The following is a 16,719-nucleotide window of genomic DNA, read 5'->3' as shown; positions in this document are numbered from 1 at the left end:
ATAATAGGTATTTTTAACACTAGAGAATAGTTCACATTACATTTATTATTGCTGGAGCTTTGTGCTCTTGAAATAACGTGATACGCTGTGGGGCTTACAAGCTACAAAAACCTAAATTCTCAGAAAAGAGAATGCAGATAGTTTAAATTAAGCAGATTCCCCAGGGATCCACGAATCTGAGCAATTATAGCTGGGAAGACACACAAGTTTGAAATATGCTCTAGTCTGCTGCTCAGGAGCTTCTCATGAAGAGCAGCCCCCCCTCCCAGTTCCCAGCATGGCTCAGCCGTTATGCACCCCCTCCCATCAACCATGTCTGCATTGGCATGCAAAACGCACGGGTCCCAGTCAGCAAAGGCTTTCATCTCAGCTGATCAATTTACCAGGGTCTTCCACAGGAAGGGAAATCTATAGGTCTCTGATACAACTATAGAGGCATTCCAATAGGATTACTGCAGTCATTTCCACAATGCTTCATAAAACCTGCAACAGCACAGAGATGGTAGCTACAAGCATTTTCTAAGGCACAGTCCTTCTAACCAATACTATCACTTAAAGGCATCACTGAAAACAACAAGTGTGGAGTTAAACCTCAGCTTTTACAAAGATTGCCATCTGTTCAGCATACTTTACAGTGAAATCAGTGGCCTCAGCACAATCCACAGAGAAGATGCATCACCATATTCAGTGCTGCCAGCCACAACTGCAAACTGAATGAACACAGACCCTGAATAACCTTCTCATGACTATTTGCAGTGATTCACATCAAGGCACAGTGGTGGGTAAATTCACACTGCCCTCTTTGTGATGGATAAAAAGAAGATCAGGACACAACAGGGACAGGCAGAACTCAAAACAAAATGGCTGTGGTGAACCCCATTTAGGACTCCCATAAAACCTCAGTACATTTACACACCTGTTAAGGACCCCTTAAGGTTTTAACATATTCTCCACTTTTAAAAATACTCTAGGAATTCCCTAGAACCAAACAGCCCTAAGAGGACACACTCACATCCCAAACGAGCCCTCTGGGTAAGGCCCAAAAACTATTACTTCATATCAAGCATCCCAAAAGCTAAGCAAGAGCCACAAAAAAATAAGAGAAAAGGAAGGTGGGAAATCAAAGCTCAGTAGGAATTTTCAACAATATTTAAAAATAAGTAAATGGCAATTCAGAGAAGTACTTGATACAACCTGAAATCCTGTGTCACTTCGTGCACACATGTGGAGGGTAAACCACTATGAGAAAGTGAAACTTAAATGTTTCCTCACGCAACTTGGTGCAATTTAGCAAAACTGGTACTGTTCTGAAATGCAAAACTTGAGCCACAAAGTAGCATGAAGAGGTTTTCAAAATATCTGCCTAAATACAAGTTAGGTTTTTAAAGCTTGGCAGAAATCCCTTTTCAACCAACCAGACATCAACTGACCACGAGTCCAAAGGCAGCAGCCTGCAAGGGCACTTCAGGGAGTCTCAGTCTTTCTATTTTTACAGTAGAAGAAGCTACAGGCAACAGCAATAGTTTGAACATTCTCTCTGGTGTTTCCTACTTTCTACTTATTCGCCAAGAAGAAAAAATTCAAAGCTTGATCTAAATCCTACAGAGATAAGTAGGATTAATGAGTGTTTACCCTGAGTTACAGTTCACATGGTAGGACTATATCATCACCATACCTCCATCCAGAGACGCCTAAAATCTGACAGGTACATTAGTGCAGTGAAGGTGTGGTCCTCCATCTACCTTTAACCATCTCTGCACTGCAATCAGACATATTTACTCATAGATCCTGAGGAATTCAGAGGGAAAAATAACATGGCCCTCATAGCCTTTTATAAGCTGATATAAGGCATCACTGCTACATGGAGTAGTAGTTGGTGGGAATTTGAAGTCAATCACTGGAGCGTGTAAGTAATTTAAATCTTGACTGCCAACATGCAAGCAAAACACAAGGAATTACACAGGCTATGATGATGCTGTCATTATTACACTGTTAATTTAGAGTGTGGGCAGACAAAATAATGCATTAATTTTTTTAGCATCAAGTTTCCTACACGACAGTGAAGTGAGGCTGCTTTGACAGTCAACATTTTCAAGGGCCAATCCAATCATTCTGCTTTAGTTGACTATAAGGCTTCTTTCCACGTAGAAACGATGTGAATATAGGAACAAGCAATGGTACAAAGTATCCTAAGGATAGATTATACAGTACATACCCTTATATAACTCAGAAACAAATAGGTAAATTTGATGGTATCAGGATTAAAGGGCATATTCTGAGGATTTTGGAAATACAAATCATCTTGTCCTGCTAAGCTTTACCAGTTAAAAATATGCTTTAAAAAATGCTTTATGTTTTGGTTTTTTCAGAAAACATTTGATTATAGCAACATTGTCAAATACACATTTTGTTTGCTTCTGCAAGACAATCATACCATATTCTCTGTATCATTTAAAATAACTTTCAAGTGATTTTTAGAGGGATAAAACTAGTGAAAAATAGGTAATGACAGATTAACTGAATCCTTACTAACCAATTATAAAATAAAATTCTGACTGAAAGTAAAGGCAATTTACAGGCCCCAAATATTTTGGATTGTAATACAAGACAGCTGAACTTAATTTTCTCAATTCCATTAGTTATACCTGTAGGTCTGCAAGAGCATTTTAAATAGTACATGAGTGGCTTTTATACAAATTGCTACAATACCACTGTATTATGCAATTTGTGACTAAGGTTTCATGTTCTGAATACACAAAGATTCAAATATGCTATTAATAGTCCTTCAGTGTTTCATGTTACCAAGACATTCACTATTGTCATTTAATACAGGATGAAAGAAAGGGTCATTGACTGATATTTTTCTAAAAGGTATGTTCTCACTTGACAATGTGTTGAACTGGAGCCAATAGCATTCACTGAGCTTTGAGGGAACATCTTTCTCCTAAATATAAAAATTCAAAACCTTACTATAAAGATGTCAGTTCAGATTGCATTTTACATATCGCAAGTCTTAGCAAACAGCTAGTATTGCACAATGCCTGAAGTCTTAAAATTGGCTTGTCAAAGCAAAATATGAGGAAAGAAAAGGTAGCTCCAGATGATGCTAAGTAAACTGGAAAGTGCAGGGAAAAAAATTAATAGCTGATTTGACAAAGTACACATCAATTTGTACTTCTCTGTGAAACAGAATTTTTGAAATACTGAAATAACACGATGTAATGTAGTACAAAACATTGCTATGGAGTATTATGGAATAACATGGAAGTACTGCAATGCTGGTTTGGAGCAACAGAAATGAGAATAAAAATCAAAGGTTTTTAATGGGGTTTTTTGTTTGGTTTGGTTTTTAAAGAATTATAGATACAATTTTAGTATGGGGGGAACGAGTTCAAAAACTGACAGCTCTATATCAAGTAAAACTTAAAGAAAATAAAACTGTCAGTGACCTAATAAAACAATACATCTTCCTCTGTACTCAGAGATATCCACGCAATGCAGGGCATGAGCCAGGACTTCCCTGCCTGCAACAGGCAGTGACACACTCGGGTCTGGATGCGAGCTCCCCTCTCCCCCGGCACACAGCAGGCGTACAGAGGGGAGCACACTCCAGCAGGTTTCCTCTGCAGCCACAGGCACTTGTCCTATTCCCATCTGGGTCAGCTGCTGGTCAGGGAGCCAACATCACTTCAGCAGAAAATGGTCCCCTTCCCCGCCTGCCTCTATTTTACCAGTATCAAACTGTGTTCTGAAAGTCCTTCCTGCCCGTGCCTCTCACCAGCCTGCTAGCTGCTGCTCCCAGTTAACCCTCCTCCCCAACGCCCACACCAGTCAAGCCCAGGCTCAGCTATGCCAGGGCCAGGAGCTGCCATGTCCCCGCTGGCATGGCCACAACAGACGCACCACCACGCTCCCTGCCGGGTCCTCCCCCTCACCCCTTGCCCACCAGCAGCTGCCTTGCCTCTCACCTTCCAGCCCTGTCCCTCCTTACCCTCTGTATTTCCTTCTTTACACCTATGATTTAATCTTTACATCTGCAATTTAATCAATTCTTTTGACCTTCAAAGGAGAGGGGGAAAGGGATGTGGGCGAGAAATCCAAGATCCTCTATCTCACCAATGCACAAATTGTACCAACGTATTATACTAACCCATCCTGATGTGCAGTGCTGCAGCCTGGTACACAGCCTCCTGGACCTCACAGTCCTAAGGCAGTACGTTATAACTGAGACTGGCACACCACCATTAAATGATAATGCCATTATCATTAAAGAACAATACAGCATATCCAAGACTGGTTTTCTGTACTTATTTTGGGATAAATCGTAAACGATTTTTCCTGTTCTCTCTCAAAATCCCTAAGTGTCTTGCTTGCTGACACCCCCTTCAATCCAGCTTCACAACTTTTCCTGACCATGTTCCCTGGTTCAGATTTGTTTCTTTTGACTGTTTCCTCCTACTTTTTATATATTCCTCTTATGTATCCTTCTCTCTCCCCTTGAGCCTTTTTGATTTATTATTTTCTTTTCATAAGCAGTCCTTCAACTTGCTGCTGTCTCCCACAAGTCTCCCACTTTTGTCAGACAAGGCTCAGAAAATAACTTGGCTTCTCCCACACGACACAGCACCATGCTGTACACAGACATTAATTTAAATTATCCACTGCTGGCACACACTATAGCCTCTGTGAGAAACCAGTACGAATATTTTTCCTGTTAATGCATTATACAGCTTCCAGCACACTAAAATTTTGTGCAGGAGGCAACATTTGAGACAATTCTTGGCAAGATGCATATGCTGCATTTAATAACTGTATGATAAATACAGCATGTAAAATAAGCTTTACAATACAGTACCACTGTAGTTTTCCCTCCCCCAACCAAAAAGAATCAATGTGAATCAATTTAAAAAAAAAAATCATTACATCAGTTTTCAAATACTATTTTCTCCATCTTCTTAAGGTAAGAAGAATTACCTAGAAAAACTGGGTCACTACTTTTTTGTCAGTTGCTTTTCTTAGCATAAAGCATAGAGGTCATATTAAGGTTTTGCTTTGAACAAATATTTGTTCAAAACATTTTACCAAGTCCAACATGTATAAGATATGGATATGTATACATAACATACATATGGATAAATATATCTTTTATGGATAATACATCTTATGGATATATCTTATGGCCAATAAAGTTTTCATTTAGATGAATCCTGGAAATAAAGTTAAACGCAGTAAAGACACTTAGTGGACTGAAGTACCAGCAAGTAAGGGAAGAGACTGAAAAAATCTGAGAAGTTCAAAAAATACTTTTAAAAGAATTACATTGAATATACACAGTCAGTTTTAAATAATTCAAAAAGACGGGTTTTTTTGAACACATCTCTTCTTTCTACACACTTATAAAAATTGAACCAGTTCCCAAACTCTTGTTTGAGCCCAAAAAGTTTTGCAGTTTCAGAAAAACTGTATTAGTCTAAATGTATCTTTGTGGTAGTTCCTTAACTCAATAACCTAGCACCCAACATAACAAGCAAACACAGAAAAAGAGTTATTTTGCACAGCAGTTCTCTCAAAGATCTCTCTGCCCAAGGAAAATAGACTACTTACTCCTGGGAAGGGCCACAAGCACCACTCTGAATCCCTTTTATTTTCTCATTTAGCTCATCTGGTCCCTCCTAAGATCCCAGACCTAAATCACATCCTCATGCACAGAGGTCACATCCCACTCTTTCTCTTTTAGATAACATGCAGAGTCAAGAGACGATTCCTGTTTCCTCCTTCGCAGAGCCACGTGGCAAACGAAGTTTGATACCCTGACATTTGGGATGCTCTCCTAGGCTAAAATTTGGAAGGGGGGGGAAAACCCAACAAAACTCAAGCGGCATGGCTGCGGGGAGGCACACATGGGGGAAAGCATGAGGGAGCATACCCACCTGCGGGAAGCTTGCAGAGGTGGGATGCACGCTCACCGAGTTCAGGGCAGGAGATTATGGTTATCATTTGTGGGGGATGGGGAATCTCCAAGCCAAGGGTAGGATCAGAGGAAAGAGAGAGGTATGTCTCTTGGCACACCCACATCCTGAGGCTACCTGATACCACTGTAACCAAGAAAAATAAACTCCTGCTCGAAAGCTCAGTTGCCACACCAAAATATAACGTGGATGACAAAGATAATGAGCTTCCTCTAGATTACATGGTCACACCAAAAAAGTAACTCCCTAAAATTAGAAAACATTTGAACTTTTAATACAAAGTGAGGGATATTTTGTTTATTTTTATTAGAATAATAGGAAATAAGTTATTTTTAATATTTAATCTATGTCAACATCCCCTTTAGTAAACTCCCATGCCAGTATTGCATTAAGTGCAGTTTTCCTGTTTAGCAATCTCTCACAAGTTAACAAAATGCCTTGCAAAAACCATTTCAAAACTAGTTTGCAAAGTATTAAAGATGAAAGATAAGCATTAAACAGATGACATCTTCTGCAAATCCATCGTAATCCCTTGGTTTAGGTTTTATATTTCTGGTGATAAATTATTTAAGTTCTTGTATGATTATGATTAAACATTAGGATTAGTACTCTCCGTTATGGATCACTTCTATTTTTATTATTTTCACCAGCCTACGTTAGCTAAGAGGCAGCATCTGAGAAAAGTGAATTGCTACAGTGAACAGCTCCCATGGAGGACACAGATGCCGAGCTGCAGTGCTCCATTCTCCATCTCACTGTCACCAGGCACCGATGCTACGCTTCAGGGGTAATCCTGCAACGCACTAGCACGTGAGTCACATCCCTGCAATTCATTTAGCACATTCCCTCTTCCAGCTCCATTCCCAGTAGCTGCAAGGTTTAGTGCTTCTTCACATGGTGCCTGCAATAAGACCGCTGTCACAACACCAACTCTCAAGTCTGAATCAGGCAGACTCCCCTACAGTTAAAGGCCAAAAGACATTATTTGGTCCATCTTCCAAATTTCCTTTTCTGATGGCACGTGCACTCGTTGAAAATAACAACTCACGTTGCTAGCTCGTGGGAGTTCAAACAGCAAAGTGTTTTTGGGCCTTCACACAAGAGCTCTTAATAGAGCCAACACCCTCCTGTTCTGTTCAATCACAGTGAAAAAAAAACTGGACATGAATGTCCCTGAACCCGAGAGTTTCCAATCTCATACAAAGCCCATGTGTAATTTTTCACAGGGGACCTCAGGCTGACACATGCCAGCTTCTCAGACAGGAGCTAGGCAGCATTCAGCTGGCAACCCAGAGGTGGAAGATTCATTGGCAAAGCAACAACACTGTTCATCCTTTACATATGCGAGGTTTATACTTTCACATCTGAGGCTTACTTTCTGGAAAGCGTAACTGACTGAATCAGCTTCTGTTCTTCAAAGGACAACTTCCACTAACCAAATATAAATATTTTCATAAACATACAGAAATGCAGACAAAACCAGCCAGCATTCAAATAGCTTCTAAGCCCAATGTTTTGCAATCTAAAACCATGGAGACATTTCTCTTACACAGGCATTGTTATCTCCAAAAAGGTAGGGGGGCTGAATCCACAGATTTCAAATGCATAAAACAGCCCACCCACGAGAACAGCTGTGACACAAGGTGCATGGCTGGTGGTGGGACAAAGGCACATGGTTCCCTGTGCTAGCCAGTCCATAAAAGAGCATGTACCCGCTGCCATTTGGTCAAGCACGTGTTTGTGTTGCAATGCTGAGCATTGCCAGTCTCAGTTTCTATTCCTGCCCCGAGAGCCGGCAGCAGTCGGGTGCTTACAAAGCAAAGCAACAGTGCTCATGTTTGACTGAATGAGGCCCCACCAAAAAGTGGCATCTGAAGCAGCAGCATCAGTCACAATCCTCCACAGTTTTGATGTAGCTTTTAAGGGGTTACCAAGGTCTACTGAGCAAAGCTGATGAGCGTCACTGACGTCTGATCTGCCACATTCATTCTGAAAAAATAAATATGTAACGAAATAGAAGAGACTTGACTCTCTTATGTCAGAGGCCTGACATCTACTCCCAGGTCTGCCTGAGGCACCATCTCTCACCTTCCTGTTCTTTGGCGCTGCTGCATTTATAACCAGCCCCCAAGGCATGAAAACTTGGTTTGTAGAGAAAGGCCTGACAAATGTCAACAGCAGTAAGAGACAAAGCTAAAATCACGCCGTGTGCCTTCCATGAGGCCCATTCATGAAGCCTTCATCCACCCTTCTCATTCTCTGTTTTTATTGCTCAAAAACTGCGCGGTAAGAATCCCCTGAGCCATTCTAAGATTTTTGCGGCAGAAAACAACATCAGATCAGGGAGCACGGGAGCTACAGCTCGATTCTAGAAGACAACAGATAAGGGCCACATGAGGTTCAAACGGTTCAGCTAAGCCGTACAGACACAGCAGCACGTTCAGGCGGACTGCGTACTCGGTGGCCAAGACGATTTCCATCCTGATGCCAACTCTGCTGTGGCACCGCATGCCTCCGATGTCTATAAATCACCACCCCACAAGGAACAGGAGAGTTAGCTAGTGTTTCTACAAGACCCTGAGATCCTATGATGCAGCAAATGTATTAGTTTACTGACAAGTATTATTCTGACAAAACTCACAATTTAGGGCTCAACTTTGCAGACTCCACATAGATCTCACCAAATTAATAATCTTCAAGCCTCTGAGACTTCAGCATAAGTTATTGCCAAGTGCTCTTTACAGTCTTAGCAACAAACTACAAGCAACTTGCAGAATTTCAACCTACTACATTTTTAATAACAATTTGTGAAATTTTCACTGAGTGACCCTTTCCAGCAGAAAGCATCTCCTCCAAGAGGCTTTTCATTAAACCCCACAGAATCTCACTAAGATGGCCAAATCTTGATCTCGCAGAAAGCAAAGGTAACATTCCCAGTAAATTTAATGCTGCGTTTTGATTTTTTATTGATAATTATAGGTTTTGATCCAGCAACAGTTCCCCCTATTTCAAGGGTGAAATCAGTGTAGGGCAGAAATGCACCACTGGACAGAGCGGTCTGCAGTACCGTGGAGTGCAGGTTCCTCAGGCATACAGCAGACACACAGACAAGGATGAAATTGTCGTAGCTGTGAAACAATTCCAGTAGCTACATTATGCGTATATAAAGCTCAGGTTCAAAATATGCATTATAAATAATCCAAGATCTACAATTATAATCCATAGTTCAAACGCACGCAGAGAAATAAATATTAATCTTGATTCCCAATCCTGCTCTAAGAAAGAAGACAGCAGAGCATTTTAGTACTTACTTTTAGTAGACAGAAGGAGACCACCATGGTTTTAATTCATCAAAAATAAAATTAAGTAATATTGGTCCAGACAAGCAACATTAATCTCTAATTGAAGTTGATTCAATGAGTTAGCTATCCAGAAAATACTGTGTAACATCATGAGGACACCTTTCCAGTTCATTGAAAAAAATTAGAATCTGTTTCCATACTTTTTATCCATTATAAGCAGGGCAAAAAACTATTTCCAACAGTTCATATACAAAGTATTTATAGTTCTGCAAGCTAAACTGAAAAAGGGTCAGTTTGGAAGCAATCAGTCTAACTATAATGAAAATACAAACCATGGCTCTGGTACAGTTTAGCAAGTCCTGAAACTCTCACAGAGTTTGAACAGTGCAGAGAGAGAACTTATCTGGATTTCTTCCATTCAGAGGGTCATCACTCAGATAAAGTATTGCCTCTGCACACACAATTCAAGCAGGCACTTGAGCTCTCAAGTACACGGGGATAGCCTTTATTACCATTCACATCTAGTACAAGGGTCTGGGAGTTTTTATTCTGACTAGCTGAAAGATACCGGACACTTTTTTCCCTTTTTGCACTGTGGGCTTACAGAAAACGTCCCCTTGGTAGTAAAACATGGCTGCTAAAAAAAGGAATTAAAAAAGAAAGAAACTGGCTTTGTGAGTAAACATGGACAAAGAATGTTCCTCCCAAAAGTGTAATTCACTACTACTGCTTTTTGCCAGTGTCCTAAACATGAATGGCAATTTTTATTCCTATAAATCTAAAACAGAATCATAATACTGAAATGTTACAATGTACCTAATCGTCAATGTTTTAAAACACATGAAAGGCTCAGAAGTTTAGTTTCCTTTCAGACAACATCTGCTTGGCTGCCATCATCTCTACAGAGGCATAGGTGTACACGAAGCTGTGACAGGAAGTCATGTATAGATAGAGCCTCTTCTCATTGAATTATTAATATAATCTTATCTCAATATCTGAAACCAGCTTTATGAGGCACCGTTAACAAAACATCGGTCCCAACTAAAAAATGCATTTAAAAGGGGATGAATTTGGAATTACACTTCATTATTATTTAACCAAAACATCAATTTAAAAAGCTAAATATAAAAGGGTCTGAAGAAAAAAAAAAAAGATACTAAAACACAGGCAACCAGCCATCAAGAAGACGACTTCTCATTACTAATCACGCTTTAACATCCAGCTTCACAGGTCGCAGAAAGATACGAAGGCCAGGTGACAAGTGTTACCATTGCTTCTCTCGCCCACTTCCCTCCACGCCTCCCCGTCCCCCCCCAGCCCCCTGCCCGTGCCTTCGCCGGCCGAGGCAGGCTCCGCTCCCTCAGCCACGCCACCCCGCCCTCCCAGCTCCAACACCACCGTCCCTGCTCCTTCCCTCCGTCCTCGCTTCAAGCTCCCGGTCCCGTCGCCCTCCCTGCCCCTCACGTACCTAGGTATATCCAGAAAAACTACAAGCAAGAGGTCAATTTGTACTGTAACCTCCTCATATCAAGTACTGAAGTACACAGAAATGTTAAATTGCTGGCTTCGGGACTACTGCAGGGAACTTCTCCTCAGCACAGCCGCCCCGATGCGACGGGCCCGTGTGGCTCCCGGCGGAGGGCTCGGGCAGGCTCCCGCCCAAACCGCCTCCCGCTGCAGGCAACGAGCCCTCACGGAGGTTTTGGGAGCCGCCAGCCCGGAGCTTGGGTCGCGCCCTCTCCCACCGCCCGGGACGCGCCGAGCCCGCGGGCCGGGCGACCGCACCGCGCAGGGAAGGAGCCCGGCGGGGGCTGTCCCGCTGCGGGGCCGCTCCGGGTCGGACCCGCCGCGGCTCGAACTCACCCTCGCCGCCCTGCAGGAGCGGGCCCGCCCTCCGCAGCGGCGGCAGCGGCGGGGACCTGCGCCGGGCGCGGAGACTCCCGGCTGGGGACAGGCAGCAGCCGCGGGCGCATCCAACTTGCCGTATCCCGCGGTTCCCCCTCCGCGCCCGCGGGGCCGCTCCGCGCCGCCAGAAGCCGCAGACAAAGCACGCCGAGACCCCACGCGCGGCGCGGGGGGGTGCGGACACACGCGCGTGGGCAGCGAGCGGCGCGGGTGGCGCAGCGGCTCCGCGGTCGCACCTGGGACATCTGCGGGCGCAGGTTGATCTCCTTGAGGTTGATGGAGTGGCTGCGCAGGTTGTTGAGGAGCTGGCAGAGCAGGACACCGTCGCGCAGCGTCTGCGCCAGGTCGAAGACCTGGGCCGTGTCCCAGGTCACCCGGTGGTTGGGCGGCAGCACCTTGCAGCTGATCAGCCACTGCCCGCACTGCTTCCAGGGCTCCATCCCCGCCACCGCGCCGCGATGCTGCGGCCGCGGCGGCCCCTGCTGCGCCCTGCCGCTGCCGCCGCCGCGGCCGGCCCGGCCCGCCCCGCCCCCGTGTCCGCGCCCGCACCGCCCCGGGAGGCGGGACCCGCCCGCCCCCCGCAGCCCGCCCCCCGCGGCCGCGCTCGGCGCCTCCCGCCGGGGCGGCAGCGTCCCCGCCGCTCCTCGGGCCGCCGGAGGGGCGAGCGCGGGGTGCCGCCCGCCCGGCCGCCAGCCCTCTTCGGGCAGCTCTGGCAGGCCGGCCCGTGAAGGTGCTCTTCTCGTTTGCTCTCGCAGCGCACCTGAGATGGCAGAAACAGAGCACCTGCGGTGCACCCGGCGCAGCTGTAACAGGCGGGTGTATAAAATGGCATAACGTTATGCTCTGGTCTATTTTCAGTCTTTTATCCATTCACTAAGGAAACAGCTAAGTGCGCAGAAGAGGTCAAAGCAGCAAGCTGTCAGGCATTATGAAAGGTGCCTCTCTCAACCCTTTCTAGAAATGACAGAGAGTATGTCATGGCATAGCATTGTTTTCCCTCCGTTCTCCCCCAAAACATTTAGCACTAACTGATTTGAATTTTATTTGCGCTTTAAGTTCGGGGGGGGGGGGGAATGCAATAGCTTCCAACAAGCATTCAGGCAACTTCAAATAAAACAAATATTAAAGTGATTTTAAGTTACTAAAGGTGAAGGACTCCAAAAATAGACAATACAAACACCAGAGTTCACAATATCCTCCGCATCTGCATCTCAAAAGCTGTTATTTCCTTTGGATTTCTGAAGCAGTGCTGGAAACTTACTTTCTCAAAAAAAAAAAAAGTCACCTAAAAGGATACAAAAACTGTTTTTCTCCTCTATTAAAGTGTTCATTTAAAAAAAAAAAAGCCAAAAAAACAAAGCCAAACAGAAAACACTTTTAAAGTACTATTAGTGGGTAATTTATGGGGGAAAAAACCCACAGTCCAGGGTGAGAAAGCCTTCTAACAGCAAAAAACTAACATGACTGTTTGAGATGGCCCACAACTATCCCTGGTTTTCACATCTCCTCTGTTAAAAGCCTGACACTTACTGCTTTCTGAGCTCAGAATAATCCCACAAATGCTTTTAATTTCTGAAAGAATCAATACTGAAGTTCTGGGAATTTATTTCAGAAACTGAAGCCTAGCAAGTGATTTGCATGTTTCAGTGAGCTTCAAATGCTGCTTCACTTTGTTACTTTTTTAAACAGGTGATATGTCTGCTATTCCAGGCATTTGCCTGAGCAGACAGTGGTATTAACTTTGGATCATGAGTGCAGGGCTCCAGAACATGCCACAGGAGAGCTCACCACTTCGCATTGCAATCAGCCAAAAAGAAAAACGTGGCTCTCAGAAACTAAGGATCCAGCTCCACCATCCATAACACCTGTGCTGTGACCCAGCAGATGATGGCATGAGATAGGTGTGACTTACTACCTAATTAGAGGCACAAAGGTTGCTCAGGGACATCTGGGAACAGCATTTGGTTCCACTCCTAAAGATGCACAAAGTCGCAAGCAGCCAGCTTGCTTTTCAGGCCTCTGCTTGTGTTAGCTGGGCTTGCAAATTAAAGAGGCTTCCAACTTTGACCAAGGGCAGAGGGAGCTCGTGAAGGTGCTCTGTACAGGTCCGGCCTGTCAGAGCAGCAACACATTTTAACAGAATATAAACTCCAATTAGCAGCAAGTGATTTTGCATGAATAAAAAGATTCAAAGGATTGGTGGCAGTGCAGCTGAGCTTAAACTCTTCAGAGTAACTCTCACATGGGAGAGCACGACTTCAGGTTGAGTTACCTCAGCAATGCTTCCTTCCCTGCTCTCAGCAGGTCCCTCCTGCTCCGGGCCTACCGCCAGGCAGCCGCAGCCCAGGCAGCTCCTGTTTATCAGGAGAGATGTGAATTCTCCGTGTAACCGCCTCAGCCCAAAGACCCGGTCACCGGTAACAGGTGCCTCTGCCTACTCAGGGCAACACTTCGATTGTTTTATGCCTGAGCAGCTGGAGGAGAGGGAAGTTTGCAATATAAACATGCTATCAAAGTATCAGACTGCCTACAACCAGGCAGAATTAGAGAGAATTTAATTCCTAATTTAAATCAAAAGGGACTGAAATTAACAGCCTGCACTGTGATCATTTGGATATCATCATCCATCAAAATGAACATCAGAGCAGTTTGATCAAGAATACAATAAAACGCTGTCTCATAGTAACATATTTTTTATCTGTGACAAGTTAAACGTGAAGTGATAAGTGAATAAGAATTCGGTCACGCCCACAAGCTATCCGCTCTCAGACTGACAACAACCAGAACACTGAAGCAAATGCAGAAGGCAGAAAAAAAAAATAGATAAAAGAAACAGAAAAACATCTGCACTACGTTATCCACATCCCCACTTCAGCTGCCTCCAGCCAGGATCAGTAGTACAGCACCCTGAAAGCAACAGAAACTGTTGGGATGCCTTTGCAGAGATACAGAAAAATGAGCACTGTTCTGATTCATAAACAGCAAAAAAAGCACTTCAGGCTAGTTGCTCAAATGGATCTAATCTTTTTACATGGTTTAATAGAAGCAGTTCAACACTCCTTAATCCAAACTTTACATCCAAAGAATATGTATGCTTTAAAGGTTGGTGGTTGGAATTCTAAATATCTGAAAAAGCTACACTGCAGTTATAAATTGTTTTTAAGTCATAGGCTGTTATACTGCAATATAAGAACTAAATTTCATTCAAAATACATGGGTTTGTTCCTCTACTGTACCTCATGTAATCAACTGAGGAGTGACATTCTTCCAAATGGAGGAGGATCCATACATCCACATAAATTCCAGAAAATTAGCTCTCTACAAAGAGTTACAAGGGTGAGAGAAGGGAAGGGGCAAATGGATTCATAGCCAAAATTCATGGTCAGCACAGCCTTGCTAGAGCAGAAGGCTGACTGCTACTGGGGTTCAGGAATACTTGCACATTCACTTTCCTCCTCTCTTGCAGTACTCTTCACAACCTTCTTCAGCTTCCTACATTGTCCACAGTCATTCATTGGAAGGAGTTCAATTTTTCCCTTAATCCTAAATTTGTTTGTGTTCAAGAGCTACTTTTACATTGACTTATTTTCTGCTGCTAATAGATGCAAAAAACAGAAAACCCTATAGCTCAAGTATCAAGTACTTTAAATGAACCAGCTGCTGAAGACATACTGGAAGTTTGAGCTATTTCCATCCTGTTGGTCTCCTCATACTCCAAAACATTGCTTATAGATCTGTCTGGTTGGAGGATCCTCTGGATTGAAAGAGGGGCCGGTTTAAAAGTCACCTCAGTCCATCTCCTCCAGTTTCACTAGCACAGACTGACATTCATGAACCTGGCAGCTAGATCTCAGTTTAGATTGCTCAAAAGATTTAATGTATGTCACACACTTTTTTTCTTAATGCATCATTAAGCCATTCACTGAAGCAGTTTTATCTTCAGATTTTTTATAAAGAAATGGGTAAAATTTTGGACATACATTCCCACTTTCAAAATAGTGCAAAGCAGCAACATAAACACACAAAAAAGAAATCTCTGTTAAAAGAACAGCAAGTCTGAAGGAGAGTTGTTCACCAAAAGGCACCCAAAAATAGCTTTTGCGTGGTTTTTCTCTCCTTCCAGGAGACAACTGTCTCCTTACTGGAGACATCATCATAAATTTGTTTTCTTTACTCTTACCCTGTGCTGCATCCTATGAAGGTGGCAACTTTCCAACTCTTTTCTTGTTGCCTTATTTCAAAAAAGAAACTCAATTTGTTTTATAAGGGCACGTTTGCAAGCTTTCTGAAATAATTATTTCCCACTGTCACCACACTTGCTTTGTTTAAATTACTTACATTGCTCAGGTTGGGGAAAATAAATAAATAAAATTTGAAAAATAATAAACCCACAAATGTACACACATTCCCTCTTTTTCAATTACTCTTGCAAACACAATAGTGCCCATGAGCCCTAGGCACAGCCCCCCTTTGTGCGAGGTGCCAAACAAGGATAACAAAATGCTCTTCCCAAAGAGCATCGCTCCTCATTTCCTTTTCGTACTTATTCCCTTATTCACCGATGGGTTCATCAGTTCTGGCACATAAAGTTTTCCTGCCTTCTGAGGATTGCACTTGAGTGCATTTTTGAATGCTACAGGGAGAAAGCGGTGCGAGCCCAAGTGAAGAACTGCCCTCATTCGTGGGTACTAAAGGCCCGTGTGTTGGCTGAGCCAGCCCTGAGCTCACGCTCAGCCTGTCTCAATTAGACCCACTTAATTATACCAGTAAGAAAATTCAGTTACACGCGGTCTGCAAGCGAGCGGGAACATGCTGTCTTGTGCCTCAGCTATTTGTATCTTTCTCCCGTTTGGAAATGCACTGGGGTACCATGGCTCCTGGCCAGAAGTGTCCCTCAAGCCGCTCTCTTTTTGGCTGGATGGGAATAATAGGGAGGTGGCCGGAGTCCAGCATTTCTTAAGTGGCCTGCTTATCTCGCAGTAAAAGTAAATGAGGGTAAGATCGCTGACCAGATTTCTTCAGTAATTTCTGTCTGCCGCTGAAAATGAGTATCAATGTGGATCGAGATCTCCCAGATGCATCTGGCTGTATCCTAAAGCTATAGGCTCCAGTTTCAGAATTACTTCGGGAACTTTGCGGCAGAAAGTGAAAAAGCAGTGCTACTTTTAATCGATTGCTTATTAATTATTTGTTAATGTTATTGTGAAAAGTCGTATACTACAAATCAGACAGACTTTTAAAATATAAACATTCTATCTGAATTTCTATCTGAAAATTCTATATGAAATTATCTGAATTTCAGCAAAGCATTATATTTTACTTTAAAATACTATTTCACATTTTCACGGAAAGAATCATAGACAAGTGACCTGAAATCTAGATGAAGCACTGAAAACAAAAGAAAAATGATAAAAAGTAAAATAATAAGCTGGGAGGATGCATGAGTGGAACAGGACATTGCATTGAATTTACTTTTCAATAGGGACCTGAAAGATGCAGACAGACAACATGATATGTAAATGTATAGATAATTGTAAACTGAG

The 16,719-nt window shown here is 43.3% G+C and overlaps 1 protein-coding gene across 1 annotated transcript in view; it reads right to left on the bottom strand.

Moving 5' to 3' along the window:
- The window catches only part of VAV3 (vav guanine nucleotide exchange factor 3), a 176,271-nt gene extending 164,655 nt beyond the window's left edge, over window positions 1-11,616 (bottom strand). Inside the window, exon 1 of the mRNA XM_050901036.1 lies at window positions 11,413-11,616. Within this exon, the coding sequence (XP_050756993.1) occupies window positions 11,413-11,616 (204 nt within the window). The remainder of the gene's footprint in view (window positions 1-11,412) is intronic.
- Window positions 11,617-16,719: the final 5,103 nt, after the last annotated feature.

This window comes from Gymnogyps californianus, chromosome 8 (assembly GCF_018139145.2).
Source record: "Gymnogyps californianus isolate 813 chromosome 8, ASM1813914v2, whole genome shotgun sequence".
Taxonomy (NCBI): domain Eukaryota; kingdom Metazoa; phylum Chordata; class Aves; order Accipitriformes; family Cathartidae; genus Gymnogyps; species Gymnogyps californianus.
This window is presented reverse-complemented; position numbering and strand designations above follow the sequence as displayed.